The sequence below is a fragment of the Notolabrus celidotus genome, chromosome 1 (assembly GCF_009762535.1).
Source record: "Notolabrus celidotus isolate fNotCel1 chromosome 1, fNotCel1.pri, whole genome shotgun sequence".
Taxonomy (NCBI): Eukaryota; Metazoa; Chordata; class Actinopteri; order Labriformes; family Labridae; genus Notolabrus; species Notolabrus celidotus.
The window spans coordinates 14,968,522-14,994,692 of NC_048272.1; the positions used below are offsets into that span (position 1 = coordinate 14,968,522).

The window sequence follows — 26,171 nt, forward strand, 5'->3', positions numbered from 1 at the left end:
GCAGAAATACAATAGGTTAAACCACCTGCAGGCCTGAGGAGCTTTTCTTCCACTGGTGTTGCAATCTTCCTTTCTTAAGGTTGAAGTGCCAGAGACATACTAAATGTTATTGTTTCTCCTTTTTTGTCGACCGCTTTTGTTCTGAATGTGTCAAAGAAGCCATTAATCATACCCACATCCACACATAACACAACATAGTTCGTCCAGCTCTCTCTCTCGCTGAGCTTTCCACTTACTTTTTTATTTTCAGCTTTTCTTTCTTTCATTTTCTCTTTGTCATGCTCTTTCTCATCCATCCCTCCTCCCTCTCACTTTTCTTTCTGTCTCTGCTCCGGTAGCTCCGTCTCCCTCTCTAACCTCTGTGCATGTTTCACGACAACCCAAGCAGCGTATCCACCCCTCCTCCTGCTGCTTTGCAATGTTTGTCTGAAGTATTAGAGGGTTGTTGCCTCATTGGATACAATTAATTGATTAATACTTTTATCCAATTAGTGCTCCCTCATGCAATTAATCAGCTGGCTGATGTTAGGGCCGCTCCATCAGCCAGGCGAGAGGCAGACAGATGCTTTGGGTCTGCTGTGTGATGAACAATGACCTCTCTTTCTCGCTTTCCTTCCCCTCTCTGGCTCGCTGTCTCTCCCTCTCTCCTTTCTATTTTCCACACACCTGGTTTGCTGTCCTCTTTTTAGTGCTATGCCATCGCTCTCGCTCTCACAGCACATTGTTAGAATTCTTGCTGAACACAAAAATCTCTTTTGGAAAACACTTTGCTCCTGATAATCCTCATAAAACCAACACATAAGAGATGTTGTGGCTTGAAACACAGAAAGGTAAAAGAAAGGGAAGATGAACGGAGATGTGGTGTGAAAGGATTTTCTTTCTCCATAAATTGTACAGCGTTCTGTAGTATTTGTGTTATTGTGAATAACTGTGAAATGATAGGAAATAGAGTATCTGTTGTGTACGATCAATGACTACATAGTTTATGCACCAAGAAGTGGAAAAATCGATGTATCTGTGTATCCTAATTGCAGTCTTGGTAACATCTTATTCTTTTCTGTCCCACAGGTTTGCCCGATGAGTCACTGATGGTGTTGTCATGATGACCCACGAAGTATCTCGGGACCTTTGAAAGAATGAACTTTCTGGACTGCCGGGTTGTTCTTGAGAGAAAAGCCATCAAAGATCAAAGAAAGCTCCAACAGTAAAATAAGTTGACCTTTTCTCAGTTCAAGGATTGTGCTTCAGGAGGCAAAACTCGTCATGAATGTTCAAGAAGGAGGACTACAAAAGAGATTTCTTTTAAGAGAGAGCCCAGCAGAATAATTTTTGGACAACTTAATTATCACCAGAAATCTGCATTGACCATTGGATGAAATCAGACGCAGTTAAAATGGATGGAAACCATCGCCACCACTTGGTGTGTTCTTCAACGCCAATGCATTACATTTTCCTCCTGGTGTCTCCGTTGATCACTGAGCCAGTCGAGTAAACTCTTCTGCTTCTTTTGTTGCCTTGGAATATCAAAGTTATTTTTGACTTTGTTTGTTTCACTTCTTGAGGTCATACTTTGAAAAATATCAGAAACTCTACAAAGCGAGTCAGGTATTCTGAAAAATCAGCATGACCAACGATGTTACAACACCAACAGGTGCTCCACAGGTGGTAGGAATCCAATATGCTCCGTGACCTGCTCTGTATTCAGCAGATAACTTCAGATTATTCCTGAACCCATGGATTAACTTTGAAGTTCTCACACAAGGACCTTTTCAGTTTCCCCTGGTGGAGTTTTATTTGTTTGAAAACTACAACAGAAGAACTCTTCCTGTCTGCATGAAACTTTTATCTTACATGTAGACCCAGGTTGGATTTGTTTGCTTTTATTTTCCTATTCTTTTTTTTTTTCATAAATAAAGATGGCTCCTTTTTGGACAGCTGGAGCTTGCAGACTATTGGCAGCACTGGGTCTCCTTAGCTGTTGTAGTTTTGGTTGGTGTGAGGTCTCAAGGACTAGTGGCTCGGTCTCAGGAGGGAGTAGACAGGACATAGAACCCTCATCACTGGAAAGAGTAAAGAGAGGATGGGTGTGGAACCAGTTTTTTGTGGTGGAGGAGTACACAGGAACAGAGCCGCTGTACGTTGGAAAGGTAAGACATCTAGTTTTATTTTGTAAATTAAAAGAACACCCTGAACTGTTGTGTTTGTGGAGAGGAAGCTTCAGAAACACAACTGCCTGGGGAGGTAGTTAGGATTCTGTCATTATGAACTCAAAACTAACACTGTTTTACTTGTCAACATTAAAGGGAGTTTGGTACGACAAGTTTTCAACCTGTAGTGAAATAAATGCAGATGCTGCTTGGTGTTTTTCCCAGTATTTATACATGAGGCCTGTCATCAGCCAAGTGTAGCTGCAGACATGTCTCTATTAAGCAGATTTAAAGTTCAGATTGGTTTCTCTGAACTGGAAGTTCAAAGATGTAAATGTACTGCACCCAAATTGAGAAACAATTTATATAACCGTGGCTGTTTTCACCAATGGCTCGTCAGCTTTGTTCAGATTCAGATGATAAAAAAAGAAAAATTGTTGCATTCTTTCTTTAGGTTTTTTTGTGTTCACACAACACTATTGCAAAACACACTCTATTTCTTGGCTATACTTAGATTGTTACGCCACAGCTTCATTTTCACACTGCGTAGGTTAACAAATGCCAGGCCTCACAGGTCACACTTTATGGAGTGGCAAGCTGGTGTTCTGATTCAAACAACGACCTTTTAATCTGGTGACTTTCAGCCACTTATCGTAGTTACAACAGCGGAAGTGAAATGCAGAAAGAGTCCTCGCAAATGCAGCTTATCTTTTTTTATTATTATCTCTAAATATACTCACCAGATGTGTCTGTAATGAAAACTTAAGACTAAAAGTTGCTAGTTGACTGGGTCACCATTTACACCATAACACTGGCTTCAGAACACTAACCAACGCAAGCCAGAGAGTTTTTTTTTTACAACTCATAGCATAATAATAGCGATATAGGCTATTGCTACTCACCATCCCCATCCAATGTAACATCAGCAGAAAAGCTGGCGCTGAGTGTAGTAACATCACAGGACTGCACAACATCTATTTGGTTTAGTTCTGAGAATTTACTCTGTCTCATCAAACTAGGGAAATTTGTCCCTCTCATCCCTTGGGCTCCACTGATGCCAAGCTTGTCTCATACTTTTACATACTGGTGTTGGAGTTTCTTGGCCTTTGCGTGACGCTTTGCTTAGCAGAGTGGGGAAAGCCCCTCTGATTCATGTGCCAACTCACAAGTTTTAAGCTTCTGTATTTTTGTGAGTGGTGTCCAACATTTCAGATATGCTCTTCAGCCAAAATCTCCATGAGGTATTTGACCTTCTTTCTGCTCCAAGTCAACTCACGACTCATTTTATTTGTAGGTTAAATGGCTAATGTTAGCTTCCTACAATGCAAAGTGTAACCAGTATGCATGGCATTTGTTCACTGTAGTGGGTGAAGGAGACTGCGATGTGAAGCGTGAACTCACAATAACTGAGAGAAAGATGCAACAATGGATCGTTTTATCATCGGAATCAGAACTCAGCAAACAAACCATAGGTGTGAAAGCACCCTTATTTGGCAGTACAGTCTCTCCATTCAGAGCGTGGTAAAGTTCACCTTACTACAATTACATGAGTTTCCATTATTGCTGTCTCCTGCTTGTAATTTCATCTACTTGAGGGATTGAAGCACTTACACTGAGCTAGTCATATTTCATTGTACAAAGAGGTGCATAAGAATGGCACTGTTCCTGTCGGATCTAGTCTTTCATAAATGTGAATACAAAAACTGACAGCTCACCATAGAAACCGCTCTAAAAATTCAGTTTACATCAAAGAAAAAAAAAATTTTTGACAGGGGGAAAAAGTCTCAAAGTTCGCTTCTGGTGAAAGATAATTGGATGGAGCTCTGAATGATTCACTGATATGCGGTCAGACTGGGACAAAGTTTTACTAATACAATCCTCAGTGTTGGTGTCCAACATCATTGAACATGGTTTAATTTTAAATGCAGAAATTTTGACAGAGCTTTTGTGGATCCCACAACATGGTGCAAGTTTAACTTTAGTAATAGCGGGTATACAATCTAAAAAATTTGTAATGAAGCAGCCATTAATAGAAGTGTTTGTATCTTAAGCTGGCCATAGCTCTAGTGCCTATGGGATGTAGGAGTTTGGGGGGTTTTGTGCTTAGTTTCACTCCTACGACTGCGAGTACTCCTGTTCTCGCTATTATCTAACAGCCATTGTTCTCTGATCCATTGTGCTTTGGTGTGCTGTAGAGTTTTTCAAAGTTGTAAAAGTCCATTGGGCACTTATAAACTTTGTACTTCCTGCTGATGTTTCAAATGAAAGCTTTATCAAGGTCAAACACTACATCAGTACGTTTTAAGGCACTTCAAATTTTTACTTTCACGTGATGCACACCTAAAATTCCTGACTTTACTGGTGTATCATATATATATATATATATATGGAATCAGAGTTTCTTTGGTTAACACTTAATGCCAAACTTAATCCATATCATTGATGACTTTCTTGCTACCATCCCACTTAGGTATAACACTATTAGAGGGCCTGCCTCCCAAATTTTAGTCTTAAAACCATAAACAAGCTGGGTTATTGAGCTTCTATGAGCTATAACCTCTCCATCATTTCTTTGTTTAACAATGAATGTAGTCATTCATTTTCTACCCTTAAAAATTCTGAATCAATTTAATTGCATCTGATTGTTTGAGATAAAAAAGAGGTGCTTTCTGAGATAATTTGTTCTTTTTACAGCTCAGTTAGACATCATTCTGAGCAATAAATGCTGTGCCGATTATCTAGTGGACAATAGCCGCAGAATTGATTATTTTAGCTCAGTTGTCCCCTTTAAAAAGTTAACACAGTGTATTTTAATAAGGTAAACATATTGTACTAACAGTGGGATGTCTAATGCAAAAAAAACTAAAAAATGGGAATCAAAATCTTACTTTGAGGATACACTTCAATCCAGCTTATCTGGTTTTCTAATTTAACTTGTAAAAATCAAAGAAAGTCGGTAATGAACAGCAGTATTCAGTACAGTAAGGAACTCTAGCTGGTGAGGGATGTAGTCTTGGATGTGAGCCGCTTGTAATCTCTGATTCAGAAAAGTCTGTCGTCTGCAGTAGCTCTCTCGGTTTGTGGGCACTAGCTCACAGTTTACAAATCTGAACCACCAGGTAACTTGTTTTCTCTCCAGCTATCCTGTTTGCACTGAAGTGCCCCCAACCCCCCCCCCCCCCTCTATTCTACAGTCCATTGAGTCTTGTTTTTCCTCCCTGTACTCTGGCTCATAAAGGTGTCCTCTTGTGTCTGTAGTAAACAGTCTGCTATCACTGCTGTGAGAATCACTTGTTTTTGAGTCTGGTGGTATTTTTGCCTCTCTTAAACTGACCTGGACAGTATAGGTTGATGTGCTGCAGGCGAGGAGCCATGCATGTTACTTGCCCTAAAATAGTGCAGAATGAACTGATTTTCAAAATGCTAAAAAATGTGTAGTGTTCACTTACAAAAACATCGGTTTAGACTTTCTTAAAGTTAAATATGTGAAAGAGTTGATCCCTTCTTAAGCGGTTAATAGCCTAGCTTCTGTGCCTAACTATCCCTTTAAATCTTTGCCTTATAAACATTTTTGAAGTCATTAAATTTTTCTAAACTATGTTGTGGAGTCTCTATACCCAGGATCAAGTTCCTCTCTCAGTTCCTTAGTTCCCTCAGTTCCTCATCATACACAATTTGGTTCCTCATTATCCTCATCCTCATAGATATGACAGCCTTCGAGATGCCCTTCTTTCTTGATGTTAAGGACAACGTCTTGACACCCCAGATGTGCTTATTGAATGTTATTTTCCTAATCTAACAAGCATGTGTCAAATCAAATCTGTTTTCTATCATCTTGGTGCCATAAGTCCATTTGGGAATATGTCCGCCTTCGTCTTTTTTCGCTCCTCTTTTCATTCACATCCCATTCATCAGCCGCTTCTCAAACGAAGCTCGGCGAGCTGATGAGAGCGGACAGCATGTACAATTCGATTGCCTTACATGGGACGTGATGTGAAAAGACAGAATATTAATGCAGACAGCATGAGATCCGGCGATGAATCGCACACATCAATCATGAGATCCCCCTTGTTTCTAATCATTAGGACATGGAAATTGACCAGCTTATATCGCATCTGCATGTATTGATCAATCTGTTCATACAAATGAATGAAGATGTACTCAGTAGCAGGGCCCGGGGTGTTAGGGAATAATTATCCTTTGGCTATAATTTGTCTGCCATTGTGATTTTGCTGCATCCCCACTGGCAAGACTAACAACAGGACCAACGGGCAGTAATGTCTGTCTGCTGGGGGACGCAGAGATGAAGAGAAAATGAGTGATACATGAAAAAAGGAATGAAGGAAGAGGGAGGGCTGCAAAGGGAGACGGGGAGAGGAGCGACTTCATACAGTGGCTTTTGATTCATTACAGGACGGGGGTGCCAGGGAAGGCAGTGGACTGATATAAAAGGGCTGAAGGGAGTGAGGGAGCGGCACAGCAGGAGGCGAGGAGGGATGATTTTATTAATAAAATTATCTAAAGTTATTGGACTTCATGTGACTAGGGCACTGGCCAACTCTATCAGTGCTTTGGATGGTGTGTGTGTGTGTGTGTGTGTGTGTGTGTGTGTGTGTGTGTGTGTGTGTGTGTGTGTGTGTGTGTGTGTGTGTGTGTGTGTGTGTGTGTGTGTGTGTGTGTGTGTGTGTGTGTGTGTGTGTGTGTGTGTGTGTGTTAGAGTGTGGATGTAATTTTTCCATGCGTAACTCTCTCACACACACAGATGGACTCTGCTGGAATTTTGGTATCAACACTTTAATTTAAGCAGCAGAGGATTAGAGCCGAGCAGTGTGTGCCTCTGTACTGGATAATTACAACAAGCTTTTTTTTTTTCATCATATTACTTTCCCCTAACTCAGCAAACTTGCCAAGCTTGCTCCGTCTCACACTGTCACTGCCGCTACTCTGCTAATGAAATCAGATTCACCCATAAAGCACTCCTTCACGTGACATTTAAGTGGCAGCTCTGGTCGGTACATTTAGATTATAAACCCTTGTGGACTCAAATGATACAGCTCTACTTTTTCTTGGCAGCTGCTTGCAGAAATGTGCTGTCATAAAAAGAAGTAGGAAACATACTCTAAGTGTACTTTAGTAGGACATGGAGTTGCTTCACAGCCCAGATAATCCTGAACGGCTGATGGTAAAAAAGGTAAAAGAGGCAAAAATGACACAGTCTTCCTGTCCTTGGTCTTGTATCAGTCTTTCTTTTCTATCAAAAGCTGTCAGAAATAAATCCATGGTGAATGTAAGAGGGAGGGAGATACTTGGACTCTATGAATACAGTGCACATGCTTTTATATTCCTGCAGCACAAAGTGTGGTTCAAGGGTTTTGTGTACACTTTCAAAGACTTTAATGTATCCCCCAAAAGCTTTGATCTTAGTGGCTGTATCTGGCTTGGATTAATGTATTCTGCTTCAATGAATAGTTGGAAAAATGCTTATACAGCCTATGTCCAGTGTTCTTTTTGGTCCCTTTTTTTAAGTCTCCACATTTAACTTGAAGCCAAATGAAACAGATGGTGTCATCAGTTTTGTCCACCAAAGCGTCCACATCCTTACGAGGACTATCACTTTGATTTATGAAGTTGCATATTCTCTGGTAAAATCAAGCAAAATAAGCATACTGGACTTAATTTTCTGTTTGCAGTTGAGTTTCTTTAACTGGGAAAACAGGTGGTTAGCAGACTCAAAGCACCTGTGAGGAGTTTTTATCTGCTTATGGAACAAGCTGAAATGAATACTGATGCCTCTGTATGGTCTACCAAAGCAAAAAATGACAAACAGGAATATAATTACATCCATATATTGCCCAGCTTTCTTACTAATTACCTGGCTGTGTTGAATACTTCGTTGTGATTGGTCAAATTCCCTTAACAACGGTTATTAACTCTAACTGACAAGAGAAACACCAGAGACAACCAGATCACACACGTCATATCAGATCAATCCACGGAAATGAGTTGTGGCACATTTTCCTCCTGTTTGTCGTCACTGAGGAGACAATGTTAGTTTCTGTTAGCGTGCTTAATTGGTAGGCTAAACGGTAGTGATAAGTCGTGACTTTTGCCTTGTTTATTTTTAAAAGCATGTTAAATGCAAAGCTCCAAGAAGAAAAGCTGAATGAGGACAGAAATGTCAACATGAAAATGTATTAAGAAGTCTTGCTCATCTTGTCTAACATCAGTGGGAACATACAGTTTGATGTGAATAATGACAAATAAGCAAGCTAATGTTTGACCCTGACCTGACCGTGAATGTCTGCCATCAGGCAAATCCATCTATCAATGCTACGAGTTTATTCCCAGACCCATTATGACCCATTAGCATCCATCTAGGACAGGGGGGTCAAACATACGGCCCGCGGGCCAAAACCGGCCCGCCAGAGGTTCCAATCCGGCCCGCGGGATGATTTCGCAAAGTGAAAAATTTTTAACTGCTATTTCAAATTTGTCGTCTAGGGGGCGCATACAATGAGTGCACCTGAACGATGCTCCAGGACTTTTTTTCTATAAGGAGGAAAAAGAATATTTGCAGTTTGCATAATCTGGTTGTATTTTATAGACTTTTTAGAGCACTTCAAGATCCAATCAACACTAAAGTTTACGTATATGTAGAAGCGGTGGATCCACTATTTTCAGAAGGAGCCTCATATCATGCATGTGCTTACCATACATGTGGGTGCGTCATAGGTGCGCTCCTTCACTACTAATACTAGCACTACTGTGTCAGGTGACTGAGAAACCTGTGTGCTCGGTGTGTTCACAGCCACTATGAGACTCATCATGGTGGCAAAAAACAACAGCTGTTTATTTAAAAAGATAGTTCAGGTAATGTGAACATTTTTAGAATGTACTTGTACTTTTTTTGCACTAAAACAAAGGGAAAAATTTGGAGTTGTTGTTATTTCTAGGGTTATTATGTTATGATTTTACTCGTCCGGCCCACTTCAGATCAACTCGGGCTGTATGTGGCCCCTGAACTGAAATGAGTTTGACACCCCTGATCTAGGAGATAGAGGCAGTAGCTACAGGAGCAAATTAGTAGTAAGACAGGAGCGACTGCAGACCTGTACACAAAAGTGGGCTGGGAAGAGATAAGTGTAGATGCAGCTATAGCATCAGAAGAGCAAAGGCATTTAGAAAAAACGGCACCTGTTTTCATGGAGTGCAAAAAGGTGGATACAACCTTTTGTATCAACCACTGCAGACCTGTACACAAAAGTGGGCTGGGAAGAGATAAGTGTAGATGCAGCTATAGCATCAGAAGAGCAAAGGCATTTAGAAAAAACGGCACCTGTTTTCATGGAGTGCAAAAAGGTGGATACAACATCTTTTGCTATATTTGTATATCATATTAATGTATTGAAATGGACTTAAAGGCCATTTTTATTGGACTCCGGTGGTCTAGTGGTCTAAATGTGCCCTATTTACAGAGGCTTTAGTCCTCGCAGAGATCACTGGTTTGACACCCATTTTCAAAGACCATTTGCTTCATGTATTCCCCCACTCTCTGCTCCCCACATTTTATATCTTGCTTCAGCTGTCCTATCAATACAATTAAGGTGAAAATTACCCAAAAAATCGAACTTAAGAATAAATAAATAGGTAAATAAATAAATAGATACATAAAATGCAGGTAGTGTAGTGACAGCAGTTGCTTGTCAAGCTTGCATTATGTAGTATATTCCACAGTGGCGGTGTAAGCCTACTACTTCATATTTTTGTTGCTCTAATTGGCCGGTAATGAATGCGTCAGACAGAACGTTCATTCGATCACACTCCAAATTTTTCATGAAAGGTCCTGTCCTTTCCAAACAATGTTTATGGAGTGCAGCCCAGATAGATGTAAAATATATATCATGCCAGGGATATGTAACACAGTCTGTCAGGGGTGTCAGGATATACTTACATGTTTACCTTTTTTTTTTTTTTTTACATTTGTCTAATTCAGTTCACTTTTCCTTTTGTGAACCCGGGTGACTTCTCCTCTCTGCCATCATTTTATTTGTGTGAGTTTATGAATGAGAGAACAAAAAGCCCTTGGCCCTTGGACATAGTCAATCAGACAACAGAAAAACACTCGTACTACGCCTGTGAAAACAATTCTCCTCGTCTTAGTGATCCAAGCTATAATTAGTCAAATCTAGGTCCAACTGGAACCACATCACTCGGCTGTCATCAAAGGGGAACGGCATAGATTAAGGTTAGAGGAATGGAGAGACAGGGAAACAGGGCATGGTATTTAAGGGAGCCACTTTTCCTATTTTAGAGAATGAGAAAGCTTTATTTACTATGATTTGTCATCTTTTGAAGTGATCTTTAGCTCTGTTTTTAATAATGTCATGTGTCATTCCAGTTTCCTCCTTCGTCTCTGTATCTCCCTCCTCTGTCTTGTGTCAAAGTCTCAAAGCATCATCCCCCCTCATTTTAAATTCCCTTCTATTCCCTCTCTCACTTTCTTCCCTTTCTCTCACCCTCCGCTCTACCACCACTTACCCTACCTTCTCTTCTCTTATTCGTTCACACCCATGGCCTGTACCCTTCCTTCCCCTACAGCTGTCTCCACCTAGGCTGCCTCTGATACTGTCACCTTGTTAACACTTTGAAGCTGTTAAGATCAGAGAGCTTGACAAGCTGCAGTGAAATGTGGCAGGGCCTACTCCTGATTACACAGACTTAAATATAAGACAGCCAATTTGCTCCCACTTTGAAACCTTCAATAAACCGAGGATTCACTGCAGCCCACGTTCTGATATCTTCACTGGAAGTGTAAAATCTTGCTCCCTAACTGTCTCTCTACTCTTTAACTTTTAGTCTTTCTTCTTTCATGTGAGGCTGCGTCTGTTTACTTATCCTCTAGATGTTTCCATTTGCAAATGTTGCTTTTTTCCCCCAGCATTAATGATCAGTAATCACTCTGAAGTGTGTTTATTAAGTTTGTTCATACTGACATGTACAAAAGAGCTGACTACATTATAATAAGAAGGAAACTTTCCATCCCAGTATGTGAGTCATATGTCATCCCCTTCAGCAGGTTAGCTAACAGTGACAGCTTGACACTTTGCTATGACCTAAAGGTGAACCTGACAGGGCATCAACAACCTCACCGTCCCCTGAGTCACCCCTCAGCCCTCCACTGTAAAGCGTCAGAGATTGCTAACTACTGCTTGCATAAAGTTTGACTAAAAGTCAGACAATGAATCATAATAACTTCAATTCCATGGTGGATAAATGCACTTTTTCATGAGTTTGAAGGATAGCATTTTTTTATCTACTGTATGTCATCCTTTATTTCATGGCTGCAATGCAAACTGAAAGAGTTATTATCCACTGTAATCATGCTCTCCATACTAGCCTTGAAGTCATATCTCAGCAGTAGAAATACATATTCTCCCATGAAGCTTCTCAGATGCTTCAGCAGTGAAGTTAAGCTGAAATGATAAGAGAGAATCATAACTTGTTTAATGTACTCTTGGACAAATGTGTGTTTTTTAATTATTTATTGTAAAAAAAAAAAGAATAAAAATTTTTTTAGCCTTAGACTGAACTAATTTGTACACTAGCTTGAGAAAATTGTACTAGGCTGTAAATGTTATTCATAGATACAAATGCAGTTTTTGTCCACCTGTTTTGAATGGCTATGCAAAAAATGTGAATACAACATCTTTTGCTTTATTTGTATAATAAATGAATTATTGTGCTCCTCATATTAATGTATTGAAATGGACTTGAGGGCCATTTTTATTGGGCTCCGGTGGCCTAGTGGTCTAAACGTGCCCCATATACAGAGGCTTTAGTCCTCGCAGAGGTCGCTGGTTTGAGTCCCAGCCTAGACCATTTGCTTCATGTATTCCCCCAATCTCTGCTCTCCACATTTCATGTCTCGCTTCAGCTGTCCTATCAATAAAATGAAGGTGAAAATTACCCAAAAAATCGAACTAAAAAATAAATAAATACGTAAATAAATAAATAAATAAATAAATACATACATGCATACATACATACATACATACATACATACATACATACATACATACATACACAAATACATGAAGAAATACATGAATAAAAACATAAATAAATACATCCATACATCCATTATCTTGACCGCTTATCCCGTTAAGGGTCACAGAGGGCTGGAGCCTATCCCAGCTGGCTTTGGGCGGAAGGCAGGGTACAGGTTGCCAACCTATATCACAGGGCCAACACAGAGAGACAGACAACCATTCACACTCACACTCACACCTACAGGCAATTTAGAGTGATCAATCAACCTGGTAAGCATGTTTTCGGACTTTGAGAGGAAGCCTGAGTACTCGGAGAGAACCCACACATGCATGGAGAGAACTCCACACAGAAAGGCACCTGCCCGGCCGGGGATTCAAACCAGGAGTCTTCTAGCTGTGAGGCAAATAATAAAGGCCATTCTATACATTTTCCAAAGACTTACAGTGAGTAACATTCATACATGCAGGATTTTTTTGTGATTTGTGTTATTTCTCATTTAACAAATGAATAAACAGATACAAAGTGCAACATGGCATAAAAATGGTTTTAATGATTTTTTTCTCCTATTATTATTTTCTGTTATACCTTTATCTAGTAAACATTTATGCTTTATGTAATATGTCTACTGTTCCCATAATGCTTTGGTAGATTTAACAGACAATTATGCTTGGGGCCTGTTCACAGGAGTAAGTATTTCTCCACATTGGTCTAATTGGCCCATTAAAGGTTTGTCAAATTAGCTGTTAGCAGTTGCCATGTCCTTTTGTGTAAAAACATTTGTATTTGCATTTGATGCAAATGACTCTGGCGAGAATTAAATTTTAAGCAAATTGTGACAGAGGATGTGTGCGTTTCATAGGCTAAACAATTCAATGTTGTCACCCTCACTACTAGACACCAGAATAACTAATTATTTAAACAAATAATTGATATCTTTAGTACTGTAGGCCTAAAATATGTCATGTCATAAAATCGGCCATATGTTATGTCTAAGACGTAGCACAGCCAGAGCTACTGCCATCATGTTACAATGCTCTACTCGGATGTAAACAAATGCAGATGAAAGATTGCGCCTTATTTTGCGAGTAGTTTTAGGAGTAGTTTGGTCTAGAAATTGGGATGAGGTTGCGTGTATGCTGTGACAGTTTAACCGGCATATTACTTCATGACAAGAGTAATGCTAACAAGCGCAGGCATGTACCCTGCATGGACCAACAAAATGTGGTGCTAGCTCTGCTATTATTAGCCACAATCGGCAAACCCTTTGACATCATTTACGTGCAGACTCTGCTCCTGTGATTAGCCAGGTTAAAATAATCATGTTCCATTCAACGTTTTTTTAAACTTTAGACTAGTTTGTTAGTTAGAATTTATATTTTATTTTGATTAGGAAACTAGCCACTTGGGAACATCCCTATTAAGGATTATCTTAATAATTTTAATGAGCTGTGTCTAATGCTGTGCTGCTGTATTGATCACTTTGTCTTATCAATAAGTCAAACAACAATGAATAACTTCCCCTTACTTTGAAAACACTGGCAATTAGCAGTTCATCTTACTGTATCTTGCTGTATCTTTTCCTCACTTCTCTCTAACTATGCCACCCTTTCTTATTTTCCACATACCTCAACAACAAAATCAAACTCTCAAGACCCTTTCTGGAAGCATACTCCTCAGGTTTTCATAAGAAAATGCATGCTGATGCCTTTACATGTATACTTTTTCACCTGCATGTAAGGAATAGCAATGCTCCCCCAAAACAGCTTGTTCAGAGTCTAAGCTCCCTTCCTGCAGTGTGTTAAGCAGGAACAGTCAGTCCGATTTCTTGCAACAATGGACTCAAATTGTGGCCTATTTTCACCATGGGGAAAAAAGTACCATAATCAAATCACTTCTGGAATCTGTTGTTAGGGGCTGAACTCAAGCTGACTGAAGCTGCTGTTCTCTTTTAAGGATGAAACCACCAACTTTTTATTACTGCCTCCCTAATGTTTTACTTGAGTTTTATTCTATTTGTAAACATTTTGTTTCTTGACTCAGAAGTCAACATAGCAGGTTGTCTATCCAGTGGAAGGTTTTTTCGCAGCATTTGTTCCATTTGCTCACAATACACTGTATGTCTGTGTTATGTAGGGAAAAAAAGAAGCAATTTGCATCCAACTTTAACATAAAAAGCTGACACAAAATCATGCATTTGAGGTCACGACAATCACATAAAAGTCTGTCAGAATCCTGGAGGGACTGGTTGCTGTATTCAGCTGATAAAACAGCTCTATAATCAAAAACAAAAAGCTGAAAAAAATCAGCAGAGTTCAAACCAGTGGAGCTTTGATAATTCTTTCTCAACAGTTGCAAAGAGTTCTCCTCTCATGTTAAATTCGTTAAGGGCACGTTTGCCACTCCTGGTTATTTTTTTTGCTAAGCGAGTGACGTCCTCGCTCTGACCTTTAGTTTGCAGAGAACAACTTAGCTGATCGTAGTGTGTGTGTTTTCCAAGCTGCCAACTTGAATCACTCCAGTGAGGATAGACTGACAGACGGATGGGTATATCCAGCCTGAGGGGGGAGAAATCGCATCATTGCAGCAGAATGATGAATCCACTTTGTATGTGTATGTGTGTGTGTACTTGTGTGTGCACGCATACAAACATGCACGTGTGAAGGTGTGTGTGGCTGGGTGCGCACATGTACAGTAGGTAGGCAGTTGCATGCATGGTGCCAGCCTTTGTGCAATTGAATTAACACATGATGACAACATTTCACACACATTCTTGTCTGCATAACCTAATTTAGAAATGCAGAGAGAGATTGTCTGGGGGAAACATAACCAGTGATGCATGACTATGCACATTTTTTATTGGATAACTCTCCCACTTTGGACCAATGAAACTTCTTTTATTATAACTGAAATATTGATATTGCGAAAGAATCCAGCACTATATTTTCCTGGCTCTTCATGTATTTGTCTTCGGGATGATATAGGACGGTGGGGAAAGGCGAAAGCAGGTAGATAGAAATGGGAGGGGAAAAGGGATGAGTGAAGCAATATGAAGCGCAGGCTTGCATTATTCCACAGTTTTACGACAAATACTTAATGAAAACCCCCGCGAGGGTGATAGAAGCCTGTATTTAATTAAGCCTTTATAAAATATTAACCAGGGAGGCCTGGGCGATTTCCCCTCTCCCCCGGTCTGCTCAGTAGATTGAACCACAGTTACACTACTGCATAGACGGCACTGAATTATAATTTCAGATAGTAGGTGAGTGAGAGAAAGTGAGAGAGAGAGAGCAGGTTTAGTGCTCGCTAAAGAGCCAAAGGGGAGGTTGAGATGGGGGACCAATGCTGCTCCTACTGCTGCCTCTGGAATGTCTTCTAATCACATTAGGGGGGAACTATAGCTCTGATTTATAAGGGCTCTTTTAAGTTCTCTTTTTCAGCCCCACTACTTCTATGTTTCTACCTCTAACAATCTTTGAAACGACTTTGATCTCCTAGTTTGGGCGTTACGCCCTGTGAAGGGCACAACGTGCAGAAAAGGTGTAAATCATCACTGAAGCTGAGGTGTCTTTTTTTTCCCCGTCAATGTTGATGGCTGGTCTGTAGGGAGCTCAGAGAAGGCCTTAAGCTGTCATTGCTGCCGGGGAGTAAGATAAGGGAATGTGTGGAAGAAATGCTCTAATTTCTTTTGGTCACGGTTGATGACCAAGTGTCATTTTCTGACAACTATCAATTACACCAACCATCAGTATTCACACGTAATAGAAAATTTCAGACAAAATAAGTGAAGATTCTCAATTCAAAATGCTCACTGTACATTTTAGGCTTTCTGAACTTTCCGCTGCTTCACCAGTCTCCCTCAGTGACTGATGCCGGCTCAGGTGTTTTCACATGTTCTGAAGTCCTGATCTGCAGTTCAGACAGCTCGTCTCGTCTGTTTATCTTTTGATCTCTACTTTTTTTTACCTTCAAGTGCACTACCTTCAGTCTGTGAGTTCAAGTGTGTAGGAGCTATACTGAAACACTTGTGAAGCATATTATGAATGATTTTTGCCATGAAGCACACTCAGTTAAAGCTGCAGTAAGGAACATTTAGATTGTGGCAACCCCTTATCTCTTTGCTGATCTTGTCCTGTATGAACATAATTTGTGTTGTCTGGGGGAAAAATCAAATCATTCTTTGTTTTAATATCTTGCAATTCACATTGAATCTTTGGCAGGGAAACATTTTAAAGAGACTATTTTGGCAGCACCTCATTAATCTCTTCATCTGACATCTACCCCATGGCGGGGTCACAGGCATTTAGATAAACAATAGATAAATATTAAATTTGTATATAGTTATTCGTATGTAGTGAACTAACTAAAGGAGGAACTTTCTTGGACTTTAAAGCTTCTGTGAGTAGTTTTTATCTGGTTTTGAAATGGACTGAAAATAATACTGATGACCCGAGGGATGCAAGCATTTAAATGACAAAGTGGTTAAACGTTGTCACCCTTGCGAGTGGTCCACATAATTACTAGTTGGTTAAATTGGATATTGATATTTGGAATTATTTTACGGCCATAAATGTCAGTCATATGTTGTGTCTAAGCTGTAGTACAGCCAACCAACACTAGCCTGGCATATTACCACTTGACCAGAGGGATGCTAACCAGAACAGGCATGTGGTTATTAGCCTGCAGGGAAAACTGAAATCTGGTGGTGCTAGCTCTGCTAGTGTTAGCCACACCTTGCAAACCAATTTGACATAATTTAGCCAGACTCTGTGATGTGTTTGACGATAAAAGTAAAGTAAGTACATTATGGTCAGTGTGGTTTGTTTTCAGAGTTGTTCTCTTACTGATAGTCTAGTCCATAAGTCTGAATTAAAATTTTTGTTTAAACAATGGGATAATCAGGGATAATCTGGGTAATCAGTCGCTTCGGAACATCCCCATGCCAAGTGACCTACAAAAGCAAGAAGGACCGTTAAAATTAAGACCAACAATTTATTTCTTACTTTCTTTCTTTTTTACATTTCCATAGTGACTGATGCAATTGATTTTAAAGAGAACGTAGGATGAGAATTTTTGTTAACAAAAAACACTAATGTGCAGGACAAAATCAGCAAAGAGATACAAGGTGCTTTTTTATCCCTAGGTGGTGTAGAAAATCAGCACAACTTGACAGTTCCTCGCAGGAGCTTTAATCAAGTGCTGGTAAAATAGAATATTTAAAAAAACGTATGATAAATAATGATGACAAAGATAATTTTAGCCCCGCCTACTTCCTTCCTTCCTTGCATCTTTTTACACTATCCATTGTTATATCCAAAATATTTCTCCTGCAGCACAACTTTTTTTGACTTAATGAATTCATAGACGATATCTCACCGTCAATTATATTGAAAACATTATCTAGAAAACATCAAGGTTCCCTTCAAACAGGATATTTAGTAGTGTCAAAGTGCTACAAATTAGAATCAAATCACCTTTATCAGGCTTCCTTCCTTTGTAAGCTCATGCATAGTATGATATTTATTCACAGATCCATACAGACTCTGATGAAGGGGAAGGCACCATCAAGTACACTATCTCTGGAGAAGGTGCGGGCTCCATATTCATCATTGATGAACTAACAGGAGACATCCACGCCACCGAGAGATTAGACCGGGAAGAGAAGGCCTTTTACACACTCCGCGCACAGGCCAGAGAACGGCTGTCCGACGACCCACTGGAGCCAGAGTCAGAGTTTGTCATCAAAGTTCAGGACATCAACGACAGCGAGCCAAAGTTCTTGGAGGGGCCCTACATCGGGAGTGTGGCGGAGCTGTCCCCCATAGGTAAGGAAATATATTAACTTATATAGATGATCCCTTGATAGCTGTTTAATGCTTTAAGCTCAGGATGTCCCAAAGGTGCACGTACTGCAGTGAATTAGCAGTTATATTACAGCTATTATCATGATGCATAAGTAGGGGCTGTTACATTATCCTTCGTCCAGCGCTCATGGGAAGCTGGAAAGTGCAAAGACGAGCAAAATGTTAAAAAATTGCCCCCCATTGTGGAGATGGAAATTGGAAGAGTCAGACAGAGAAGTGTGAAAATATTATGTGGAGTCAGGAAATTCTTTGCAGTTCGGTAGAAAGTGTAAGAGTGATTCGGACATTTGAGAAGGATCCCCACATGGACTGTGTCAGATCTATGGCCTCAAGTCAGGAAAGAGGTGGGAAATAAAGGCATGTAAAGAAAATAGAGCACTCCCCGATGAGCGTTGTGGCTGTGCTCTGACACACTGTTATGCTGCATGATTAAGAGGGAGAATACAGGGGAAAGAGAAGAGGTGCTTGTGAGGAGTGGATAATGGTGAGGATACACAGTGTTTTCACGTAAGCTTTTGACATTGCAACCACAATGCTTTTAATCTCGAACAACATGTTTTCATTGTGAGCAGTGGTATTAGCGTAAACATAGCTGCTCGAAATCCTCGGTGAAATGGATAAGGCAGGTGAGAGAGTGTCAGGGGCTTCATTAGCACGCTATTAATGTCAAAGACAGCAGCCGAGGTGTCGTAAACAAACTTCTGCTCGGCTGCCAAACGATATCACAACATTACATGTGCTGTTGTGTGTGTGGCAGTGATATGTACATGTGTGTGCTCTGTGCTCATGTGCATGCAGCGAAGGTGGAGGTGTTTCCTGTATGAGCGGTACCAGGAGTGCTGCAAAATGGAATTGCTCTTCCCTGCTCAAGCCTGATTGGAATTAAATCCTGCTTTCTCAGCATGATCCAAACCATGGCATTTCCTCCCACAGAGCCCTCTTAAACCAAGGTGTGCGTGTGTGTGTGCATGTGTGTGCAATTGAGTGAGTGGAGGAAGCAACAGAAAGGTTGAGGATAGGTAAAGAAAAAAGGAATGCAGCATTTAGATGCATAAAAAGATGTAAAACTCTATGAGGCAGATGAGCTATTACCTCTTCCAGAAAGAAATAGAGCCGCAGAGAGCCCACTTTGTTAATGTTAGTTAATGCAATCTTAATGATCATGACCCTTCCACTTTGGCTGCTCCCCCCTTGTTCAACCCCTGTCGCACCTCAGTCAAATTACGCACTAAATGAGTCTGCAGGTTCATGTTTTAAACATCTCTGTGGAGCGGCAGCCCTAATGAGGTAACAGCTACTGCTTACACATGCATTCTCCCGCCCCTGCCCCTGTCCCTCTTTCTTTTCTTCCCACTGTTCTCCTGTTGAACATCAGCTAAGGCCGGCAGTATTTTCTGACATGTCACAGATAAGGTCACAGACACAATGACGATAAGTAAAGGGATTGAGAAGGGGAAAAAAAGGTGACGGACAGAACAGACAGCCACATGTCACTCAGGAGTTTATGGGTTTCTGCTCTGACTTTATTATTAAGGGATAAGGCTCCTAAGGCCATTTTATCCTTAACCAATGAAAATCAACCCTAGGACAAGTGAATTCCAGTGTAATCCAAGTCCAATGGCTTCAGCTCCTCTCCATCCTCTCCCAGACACACTATAATAGGCGTAATGCTCCTTATTTTGATGAATTTTGGCTCTCAATACACATTTGGTGCTGTAGTGTATTTTGAGTAAATTCCATATTCACTACAGTGCCAAATGTATATTGATCCCAGTGTTGGAGTAGTTAAGTTACCACACCTTGAATCCAAGTTGAGTCTTAAGTTATCAATATTAAAGTCTAAGTCACCAAAAGAGGAATACGAATCAAGTCCAAATCAATGTCCCATAACCTGAGTCTGAGTCATGTCCTCATTATTAGTATTATCATCTTTTAAAAAGAGGACTGTTGTTTCAGTCTTAACTATTCACTGTATGAACCTAGACCGACTGTGTGGGACCTTTTAGATGTGTAGAAAACACAATTAATTTATCAACATTAGCATTAACACTGAATTCTGACTGATCCTGTCGGTGTGTGTGTAGATTTGAATTATCTATCAGTTTACAGTGCTGTTTGTTGTGTTAAACGTGCACCATGGCTCTCTCCATGAGGAGATTCACACATCGATTCCACCACAGTGGGATCACTACAGGTGTCTAATAAACTCAAACTACCTGCTGTTTATCAGAATTTTAACTCACCAAACATATTCGACCCAGTCATCTCAGTGTCTTTAAGGTGATTTTTGACCACATAAACTTTCCCAAGGAACTATGTGCATTTTGACAGCAGGAACAAATGTCTAAATGTAATTCTGGGGTAGTTAATCTCCCCCCTGAAACTGTCAGTGATGCATTTGCAGTATGCTCAGAGAAGACGACTGCTACACAGCTATTAAACCCAAGTGAATCACAGTTGTGTCTGATATTATTGTGGACTGCGAGTGAACTAAAAACACTTCAGTTACTCTACCAATCAGAAACATTCAGCAATTGCAGGCCCTGCGCCAAAAGTTCCTGGACCTTTTGTAAAGTACTACCTTCCAAGCAAGGGCTCTTTAGGGGGAGATTAACTACCCTAGAAGTAAATTTACATCCTGGTCCCTGCTGTTGAAACATTCAGAGTTCCTCAAAAGGTCCCTAGTTCTTGGGGAAAGTTCCTGTAGTTGAAAAGCATCTTTAGTTGCTCGCATTGTTTTCCTGCTTCCTGTAGCTTAAACAACAGTCCAAGTAGGCTAACTTTATCATCTCACTTAGTTTTCTGGGACAGATCTCTTAAGTTTGAGTTTGTCCTTGACTTCTCCTCCATGGTTCTGTTCCATATGGGCACATTTTGCACTGCTCTCACTTGCATTTGCTATAAAATCTGAAGAAGAAGACAGCATGTGAAAAGGCATGCAGGTAAAGACAAGTGCAGGCCTTTGTTGGAAACTTACTAAATGATTAAAGCTTTATACAAAAAGATGAACAAAAACAACATAACAGTCTTTATCGATAAGTCAGTATGAGTCCTTCTCTCCATCCTCAGAGTCGTTATGCTGCCAATGCTCTATTCCGAGTCCAAGTCTGAGTCACCAGTGTTAAAGTCCAAGTCCAGTCCTAAAAATTAGGACATGAATCAGATTGGAGTCTAAGTCCCAGACTTGAGTGCAACAACACAGACTAATCCTGGATTTAAAATAACCCCCAACAAATGCACATTAACCCTGGTGGAGTATAGTTGTAATCTTCATTCTTTTCAAGGAACTGCTCACCTATCTGGGAAGCATGGTGATGCACTGATTAGCGCTGTCACCTCACAACAAGAAGGCTGTTTATCTGAACCTTCAGCAGGCCAACAGGGACCTTCCTGTGTGTAGTTCTGTCTCTGTATATGTGTCTTATCTGGCTACTCTAGGGTTCTCCAAAGATGTGCTGGGGTAAAATGGTGGCGCTAAATTGGCCATAGGTGTGTTGGTGGCCATAGGTGTGTTGGTGATTTATGGTTGTCTGTCTTTATGTGTTAGCCCTGAGGTTGACTGGAAGACAATCAAAAGTGCGTGGAGTGGAGAAAATGCATGTGTGCTTAGAAATATTTAAAAGATCAAACATTAATTTTAATCTATGTAAAACATTTGCATAATTTCTCACAGGCTTCGGGCTGCTTGCTGTAGACAAAGAGTTTAGGAAGCAGTGAGAGACAGAGTCAAATATTGGTTTGGGCCTTTTAATTTGTTTTTATTAATGAATTGAAGAGAGCATTTTCATTTTCAAAATGTTTTTCAAAGATTTTTTTTTAATTTTATTTTCTGTTCACTTCTCTACGCTAAGAGCTTTCTCAGCACCATCCATAATTTGTTTTAATTTGTTAGAGCTCTGACTAGCTCCTTTATTTCTTTTATGTTTTGCATTGTCAGATATTATACTCCATTAACACCACAAAAATTAAGGCGGCTTTATAAGCATGCTGACAACTTTAAAACCAGGTTTATCACATTTCCTGTGTGAATGCACTATATACTGGAAACCTGGTTAGAACCACTGCTTTTTATGTCACTTTCACACAGCTGCTATAATGTGAGGCAGGGTTGCATTTTATGTGATGATAGAAGCAGGTTGCAGGCATTAACCACACCACTGATATGCTCACTGTGATGTTTAACAGCCAGCCACACAGGAAAATGCTTCGGAAAACGAGAGGCCATAACAGTAAGAAAGTAATCAGTAGTCAGCTGCCTGAGGCATATTCATTTTTACTTATCACTCCTGTCATTTCTCCCAGTGCACGTCTTTGTCAGAGCTTTACAACCTCCCCGTCTCTCCAGTCTTTTTTTTTTCTTTCCCAGGCTTTCTGTCTGTCTGTGTGTCTGAATACTTGTTCAGAAAAACTATTTGAGTACATAGCGTGTTTGTTTTTCAGGGTTGGTTAACTCTTAAAAAGGAAAAGAGAGGGCAAATATAAAGGGAGTGGCAAGGGTGATGATGAAGTGTGATGTCTAAAGCTGTGTGTTGTCCTGTGGAAAATGTGCAGCTAATGAAATTGCAGTCTTAAATCAAATTTGCAGTGCACGGGTGATTGAATGTTGCTTTGAAAACAAGTGCATGTCTCTATGTTAGTACAGAAGAGGGAACATGGAAGGAGTCACTGTGTATAATGCGAGCTGTGTCCTCTGACTCCTGATGATAAAGACTGTGAAGATTTGATTTGATACGAGGTTACGCTGGAGGACGAGATGGACTGAACACAACCAAAAGAAATGGAGGAGAAGATTTGGCCGAGTGATTGGCTAATGCAGTATGACTAAGTTACTTTATTTTCTAGTTAATACAGATTCAAAATCTGTGAATGTAAAGTTGGAGCAAATTGAAACAGCAATGTCAGCTACAGGTGAAGAGCTTTACTAGCTACACGTGAACCACAAATATTTGTAAGAACAGCCTGATCATAAAAAAATGCTTCATATAAACATCTTGATCTGAAGTTCGAAGTTCAAAAAATCAAAGTCTTCTTTATTGTCAAATAAACTGCAGTATGCACTAGTCATACTGAGGATTCAATATTACGTTTCTCTCTCAGACTCCAGCAACGACAACAACAGATAAACATAGGAAAGCGAGAAAAAGATAAGAAGTAAGCTAATAAAGATAATAAAATACAGTTTAAAACAGTGCAAAACTTTGCTATAGTGCAATTTAAAATCAAAGTGACCCATTCTGAAAAAAATGTTGTTCTGATCAAGTGTTATTGTATTCCATTTGCCATTTTGATCAATATCCACGAAAATGTCACGTCACGTCACGTCATGTCACGTCACGTCACGTCACAATTCAAAGCTCCTGTGAAGAACTTTTGTTTTTTTTTCATTTGGCGCCACCTGTGGACAAAAGAGTCTTTGTTGATCTTGTCCTGTACATGTATAAGTAGTGATTTTTATTGACAAAAAGCTCATCCTGCTGTCTTTTAACAGTAAAGTTTATCACCCATCAAGATTCTTTGCTATTGGGGCACCGTTGGCAGCGGTCTAAGCATCCATACACAAATGATATAGTCCTCGTTGCAGCAGTCGCAGGCCCGACAAGCATCCTTGGCCATTTGTTGCATGTCTTCCCCCACTCTCTGCTCCCTACATTTCCTTTCTCTCTTCAGCTGTTTAGTCCATTAATGGTGAAAATGCCCAAAAATATATCTTTTTTTAAAAAAAGGAATATTTGCTAAAACAAAGGCTGTTTTGTCAGAGTTCTGATAGTGACCTCTTCCAACAGCTACCCCTTGCAGCAGTTTCAGACATTAAAAATAACTATCTGGGAATGATTAGTCTTCTCCCTGATGGTATTTTTGACAAGAAGGGTTTTGACACACAATGGGTACAATGATAGAGAAGTACTGACAGGCAGAACAACATCCCAGCATGGCAGAAATAACATTCTTGTTCCAAATTTAAGCAAGAAAAACTGGCTATTTTAGTAAAAGTTTGCAAAGTCTCCCCTTAGCCTCTCTGTAAATAAGAAGCCACCTGTTTCCCTGTCTCAATGCAAGTCTCTGTGTATTCTGCAATTTGAGGAAATGAATGGAAACTGCTGATGTCTGGTCAAAGACACAGACATATCTGTGTGAGAAGAAAGATACAATCTGCTGATATAGTGGTGTTTTTCTGCTCTTGAATTCTCCATCTGCCTTTTTATTTACACCCTGCCTTTACTGCTGATTCCTCATTGATCCTTTTTCTTTTTTCCTTCTACATCTGTGTATGACGAATGAAAAGCGATTAGTAGTCTTTAACAAACATCTTTTTAAACTGAAGTCAAATAACAGTAATCCTGCACCTCAATTAGCCTTTGACTGGAGTGCAGGGTGTTAAAATAGAATGTTTTTAGCACATCTGGATAGGTATTATGAAAGAATGATGAACAGTCTCTGGTGATGGAAGAGTCCTCACTGATAAAGAAAGTGAAGACCAGATTTAAACATGTAATTATGTTATTAAACTCAACAGGTGAGAGTTCCTGAAAAGGCTCAAAGATAATGAATGATAAGGTATGGATAGACGTGTTTGTCTTATGTAATAAAGAGAATAATGCTCTTTCGGTTTCCTCATTTAAAAAGTTTCATTTATCTGAATATTTTAGGACAAAAAGAGAAACAGGTGTATTTTTTTAATCAAAACTTTTTTAAAACCCCCTTTGTGACTAATGGATGCTCACCTCCGATCCAACAGGTCATCTTTCTCTTCATGGCTCATCATCCCAAGTATTTCCTGGATAAAAGAAACGGACCTATAATTAATGTAAATCACCTGCTATGTTAAAAGCTAATGTTGCTTCATGTCCATTTTTACGGTAATGTTAGAGAGGTACAGGTCTTTCCATTTAGAACACCCAACCTTCCATTATTAACGACCTCAAATTCATCTTTGGCAAAGGGCCCTGTGTCATTCAAAAAGTCCCAATAACATTATCCCAGACCACTTAAAGTTGCATAATGTGGAACCATTCAAAGGGTGTGTAACCTCATTTTTTAGACAACTATTAAAGACCATTATTAACGTCAAACTACAAAGGACAGCTTAGAGGTCAGCACCAAATAATGTAAAGGCATTAACAGTATTACATGTCTTACATACCTTTAAGGAGTAGACATTTTGGGTGACTGTGGACTCACTGTCTTGCAGACTAGATACATTTATCTTCATGATTCTGCCCACAGTTTACAGAAGAATCTGTTCCCACCACCCCAAAGCTCATTTCATCATAAAATTCATCTCATTTGCTAGAACAGTTCACTTTTTATTTGTTCAACATTATTAGTTCTTGGCCAGTGTAGCACCTTCTTGAAGTCATCACTGAACTAACTAATAAACAATTCTAAAGATAAGAGGATACGAGTTTCATATGATAAATTAGGCTGTTGCCAGCAAATGAGCTTCCATCTCTTTGGTACTGAAAGTGACATGAACTGGACGGTATATGTTTGATGTGTGATTTAATGGCAGTCTGTTCACAGGTAGAATAAATGGTAAATAATAAATGGACTGTAGTTATGAAGCACTTTTTCTAGTCTATCTAACCACTAAAAGTGCTTTTACATCACATGCCACATTCAACCATTAACACTACATTTATACACTAATGGCAGGCTGCTATGTTAAGTGAGCATCAGAGTTAAAGTGGGCTGTTGAACGCTTAACTTCTCAAAATGCGATTAATTATTGAATTTCAATAACTAATCGCATTTTTAATCAAATGTCTAAAATGGCATGAATTTGCATTTCATAACACTTATGAAGTCCATATTAACAATGTAAAGTAACTCTTAGCAGTGTCTTGATTTGGCAGTCAAGTAAATGCAATAAAATTGAGTTTATGATCTTGTCTTTCAGATTATTCAAATGAATGCTACACTGCTACACCGGTGTGATCCAAAACCGTGACTTGAAGTACAAGATAGCTTCAAAGAACATATTCTATGAAATGTATTGTTTTTTTTTAAGTCAGTGGCCATCCCTTTAGAAAGCTGTGTTGGTAACGTCTTCAATTTAGTTTTATCACACAGGTCTGTAGCAATTCTCACACACCAAAATAGTGTTAAGTTTTGA

General features: G+C 39.7%; 1 protein-coding gene across 4 annotated transcripts in view; it reads left to right on the forward strand.

Moving 5' to 3' along the window:
• LOC117819899 (cadherin-22-like) overlaps positions 1–26,171 on the forward strand; it is a 357,260-nt gene that overhangs the window by 245,328 nt on the left and 85,761 nt on the right. For all 4 annotated transcript variants that reach the window (XM_034693427.1, XM_034693417.1, XM_034693444.1 and 1 more), the window contains 2 exons: positions 1,069–2,147; positions 17,725–18,019. In XM_034693427.1, the coding sequence (XP_034549318.1) occupies positions 1,917–2,147; positions 17,725–18,019 (526 nt within the window). In that variant the 5' untranslated portion in view covers positions 1,069–1,916. The remainder of the gene's footprint in view (positions 1–1,068; positions 2,148–17,724; positions 18,020–26,171) is intronic.